Here is a 4,625-nt window from a genome sequence, read left to right on the forward strand (position 1 = left end):
CATACGTACCGTGACGTTGACGTTGACGTGACTCATTGTTCATTATGCTTCCGCTGCTTCGCTGGGCATCAGCCGCGGTGTTTCCATGGTAACACGCGTGCATTGTTGATGAGGGGGCCGTTGTCAGAAACATCGTAAAGTTAATGATAATATTAATGCTACGATCACACTTACGACTAATGTTAATGTTACGAGAATAGCGTTGATAGAAACGCATCGGAGGTCTTTCACGGGTTATTTCTAGATGCAAATAATGTAACCCATGAAGAGTGCGGTAATGTAAACCCAAAATAATAACAATATTAATAAATAAATAAATCAATAATAATAATAATAAATAATAATATTGTGACGCTGTTGGGTTACATGATCGCATCTACGTTACTCCGACGTTACCATGGTAACGCAGCATCACTGTCGTCTGCCCGCAGGTATTTCTTCTACACGCTGGCGTCGCTCATCGTTCTCGGTCTCGTTAACGGTCTGCTCATGCTGCCCGTGCTGCTATCTATCGTCGGCCCGCCCGCCGAGCTCGTACCACGTGACGACCCCAACAAGATCCACGCGCCGACGCCCGAGCCGTCGCCGACGACGCGCACGCGGCAGCCGACGACCCACGCCGCCGCCGCCGCTGCTGCTGCTGCTGCGCGGGCGTTCAGCAGACGCGCGGCGTACCCGCGCGCCAACAGCGACATCTCGCTGTCGACTATCACGGAGGAGCCGATGTCCTACCAGTCGTCGCATGAGATTGTGCTCGAGCCGGAGGTGGTCGTTACGACGTCCTACCCAGCCGCTGCTGCTGCTGGGGGCAGGACGCAGGGGGTAAGCTACATAAACACTCGTGCTCTACTTGTTTGTTTATGTTTACACACGTTATTCACTAAAGTCTATTGTTATTTACTTTTGTATATACTATTGTTATATACTATCGTTATATATCGTTATACTTCGTTATACATCGTTATACTTTTGTATATACTATCGTTATACTATCGTTATATACTATTGTTATTTACTTTTGTTATATACTATATACTATTGTTATATACTATCGTTATACTATCGTTATATACTATTGTTATATACTATTGTTATATACTATATACTATTGTTATATACTATCGTTATACTATCGTTATACTATCGTTATATACTATTGTTATTTACTTTTGTTATATACTATATACTATTGTTATATACTATCGTTATATATCGTTATACTTCGTTATACATCGTTATACTTTTGTATATACTATTGTTATATACTATCGTAGTATCAGCATCATCATCATCAGCAGCAGCAGCAACAGCAACAACAACAGCAACAGCAGCAGCAGCAGCAGCAGTAGTATCAGCATCATCAGCAGCAGCAGCAGCAGAGCAACAGCAGCAGCAGCAGCAGCAGCAGCAGAGACAGCAGCAGCAGCAGCAGCAGCAGCAGCAGTCTATAGTAATCAGGGCAGGTACACGCGTGTGAGGCCGGCACCACTCACCAGGTAAAGGCGTGTGAACCTCCACCTTCACTTTCGTCTTCGTCGTCACCGTGGTGATGTGTCGCGGCGGGGGCGTTGCCGTCGCACCGGATCCCGACGACGAATGAGGCGGCTGCAGGCAAACAAGTGAACAGTGTTAACACTCGACCACAGATCGGTATGACGGTCTCGAGCAATAGGAATTGTTCAGATGAAGGATTCGTTCAGAACCTTGATGGTAGGTAAAGAAGAAGTAGAGGGAAGAAGATAGGTAAGAAAGTTGAGAAAGGTGCAAGGACATGATGGTAGTTTCCTACCATGATGTCAGTGCAGGAGTGAATAACAGAAATAAATAACAGAGTGAATAACAATAGTATATAACAAAAGTAAATAACAATAGTATATAACAAAAGTAAATAACAAAAGTAAATAACAATAGTATATAACGATAGTATAACGATAGTATAACGATAGTATAACGATAGTATAACGATAGTATATTGCTGCTGCTGTTGCTGTTGCTGTTGCTGCTGCTGCTGCTACTGCTGCTGCTGATGATGCTGCTGCTGCTGGTGGTGGTGGTATTACTGCCGCTGATACTGCTACTGCTGCTGCTGCTGTTGATAAGTCTAGATCTGCTGTTGCTGGTGCTGATACTGCTGCTGTTGCTGTACTATTAGAAGTAGTAGTAGTGCTATTAGTGTAGTAGTAGTCAACGTGGGTGTACTAAGGTACGTTAGTGTAAAGTTATGATGAGGTTAGTGTATAAGTTAGGGTTCGGGGCATGTTAGAGTTAGGAATAAGTTTTAACAGTACCCAGGGAGACATAGTAGTATATAGTAGCTGCTATGGATTAGAAGGTTTTTTGAACTATCTCTACCATTCTTCCTGCAGGTCAGTGCGATACAAGAGAGCACACATACAAACACAAGCGACGGCGCGACGGCAGTGGCACACCACCAGGTGGCGTGAGAATCTCAGAGATGACCGATTCCGATTCCAATAGCAAATGAGGTGCGTCAAGTCATCCGGACGTCATTTCGCGTGAAACCGGTCGCCCTCATTCTCGTATCTTATTCGTCGGTTATGTCAAAGCTGCAGCCAATCAGAATCAAGCTTAACGCAAACAGTGACTGACAATTTTGTTTTTTCCCCCCCATCAGGCTGCTTCGTTCGAGCAGACAAGTGAACGTTGCAGAACCGTTGCCCTGGAAACGTCGCGGAATCTCCGCGGAGCAGACGACCGCGCGTAGGACACGATGGAGCATCTTTGGCTGCGGTGTCTTGCTCACATCGGAGCGAGCACGCCCCCCCCCCATCCCACTGTTATTATATACGCGAGAATTGTACAGTATAAGATTTGTTAGCCGCGCGAAAAAGTCGCGAGTATTTATTTGCCCTGCATTGAGTCCTGCACGCTGCACGCAGTCAGCCAATCATCCACACATCACGCAGCTCAACCAGACATGAAGCCCACCGAAAGAAATCGCTTTCTCACGGTTGCCTCGAGCAACAGTCCAGGAGGCTTAGCATCCCACGATCCATAGGCTTAGCATACCAGATGTGAATCTCACGTGTTGCCGGCACGATCACCCGAGTCCTATCTCATCTCATCACGTGCATTCTCACCACGCCTTCCCTGGATCGTTCATCATCATCTTCTTCATCAATGCTGCGAGCACACAACATGTACCTTGTATCACACCACGTCTTTAGCAGTTCCGTTCGAGTGTTGCCCAGTGGATAGACATTAGGGGCGTCACGCGCACGCGCGTTGTTTATACACTAGCCTGAGTGCGAGCCGTATCGAGAGCAACAGGGTTGTCATATGGTTTTATATAATTTTAGCGACATGTACAGACTGTCTACCAGGCACAGCCGGCCGACCGACCCGACAGAGAGCAGTGTAGTTAGCAGACAAAACCGCACCACCACACCCTGGATTTCTGTTACCGAGTCTTCCAACTCCCCTGCCCTTTCCCTGTCCACCCCCTCATCTCCTCCGACATTCCCACAGAAGAAGTTCCGTGCTCTTGGTCGGTGCAGCTTTCGTGGGCCGAAGTAATGATCGGTTAGTCGTGCCTGGTTCGATTACCTCGTTGATTGTGTGTTTACTGTAAGATACTGGTTTATTTATTCGTATACTTAATAAGAGATTGTCAGTATTATTATTTTCTCACGTAGTAACTGTTGCTGTGGCATAGGCGGGTTGTAGCGGCTGGTATAGACAGCAACATACCTGTAAACTTTATATATATATATAGTATATATATACATATATATACATACATATATATATACAGATATGTTTATCGCTGCGCTAGTACACACAATTGCAAATCAATATATGCACTGTAAATTCAATGATGTTGTAAAGTTATTGTGAAAAATATTGTTTATATCTGGATTTTGTGAAGTAAAATGAAATAAATGTAAATTATGTCACCACAATAACGCAGCTGTTTGTTGGACAATATCGGATCCTCTTATATTCACCAAAAACAATTCAAAGCACGGTACATGCTATACGCTGGCATGGGGAACGTGCACTTAGGCAAAACACAAATAAACGTAATTTCAGTTTTTAAGTTTTATTGTATGCAACCATTAATAGGCAAATGCTCTCTGATCCGGACATGTAATTGCAAAGTTGTTCTAAATACCGTCTGAATGAATGTCAGCCGTGACAGCTTCATACCATGACCCACGATATACCAGATCCTACTTTACGACCCCCTAATACGACCTATGTGTTTAGAGGGCAGCTTGTTGCCGTGTTACTCAGCCGACTGATTAAGATAGTGAGGCAACAACCTACAACAACACGTACTGTGACAGTACTGAGAGATTGCCTACACTCTCAACCGACAGCAACAGCAGCATGGTCCATTCATACAGTACAGGTGTAATCTAGAGAGAGAGAGAGGAGGAGAGAAAGAGATGAGACAGGGAGCATCCAAGAGTGACATCATGACGAGTGTACACACACACGCACGCACGCACGCACACACCACACTGCACTGCAATGCACTAACACAAATTCAAACCAAATATTGAGGGAAGAGTGATGAGCTCTAGTCCCCCTCCTGCCCCTCCTCCCCCTGCTGCTTCTCCTCTAGCTCCTCCTCCTCCTCCTCCCCCTGCTGCTTCTCC

At 45.3% G+C, this 4,625-nt stretch overlaps 1 protein-coding gene and 1 long non-coding RNA gene across 2 annotated transcripts in view; both read left to right on the plus strand.

Annotated features, from left to right (window-relative positions):
• The window catches only part of LOC106812086 (protein patched homolog 1-like), a 14,912-nt gene extending 13,194 nt beyond the window's left edge, over positions 1 to 1,718 (plus strand). The window contains exons 3-4 of the mRNA XM_014815853.1: positions 432 to 822; positions 1,647 to 1,718. Of these exons, the coding sequence (XP_014671339.1) occupies positions 432 to 822; positions 1,647 to 1,718 (463 nt within the window). The remainder of the gene's footprint in view (positions 1 to 431; positions 823 to 1,646) is intronic.
• A 651-nt stretch (positions 1,719 to 2,369) lies between these two features.
• Positions 2,370 to 3,926, plus strand: LOC106812095. The gene is made up of 2 exons (XR_001394288.1): positions 2,370 to 2,486; positions 2,636 to 3,926. It is a non-coding gene; the product is annotated as an uncharacterized LOC106812095 (long non-coding RNA).
• Positions 3,927 to 4,625: the final 699 nt, after the last annotated feature.

This window comes from Priapulus caudatus, unplaced genomic scaffold (assembly GCF_000485595.1).
Source record: "Priapulus caudatus unplaced genomic scaffold, Priapulus_caudatus-5.0.1 Scaffold607, whole genome shotgun sequence".
NCBI lineage: Eukaryota > Metazoa > Priapulida > Priapulimorpha > Priapulimorphida > Priapulidae > Priapulus > Priapulus caudatus.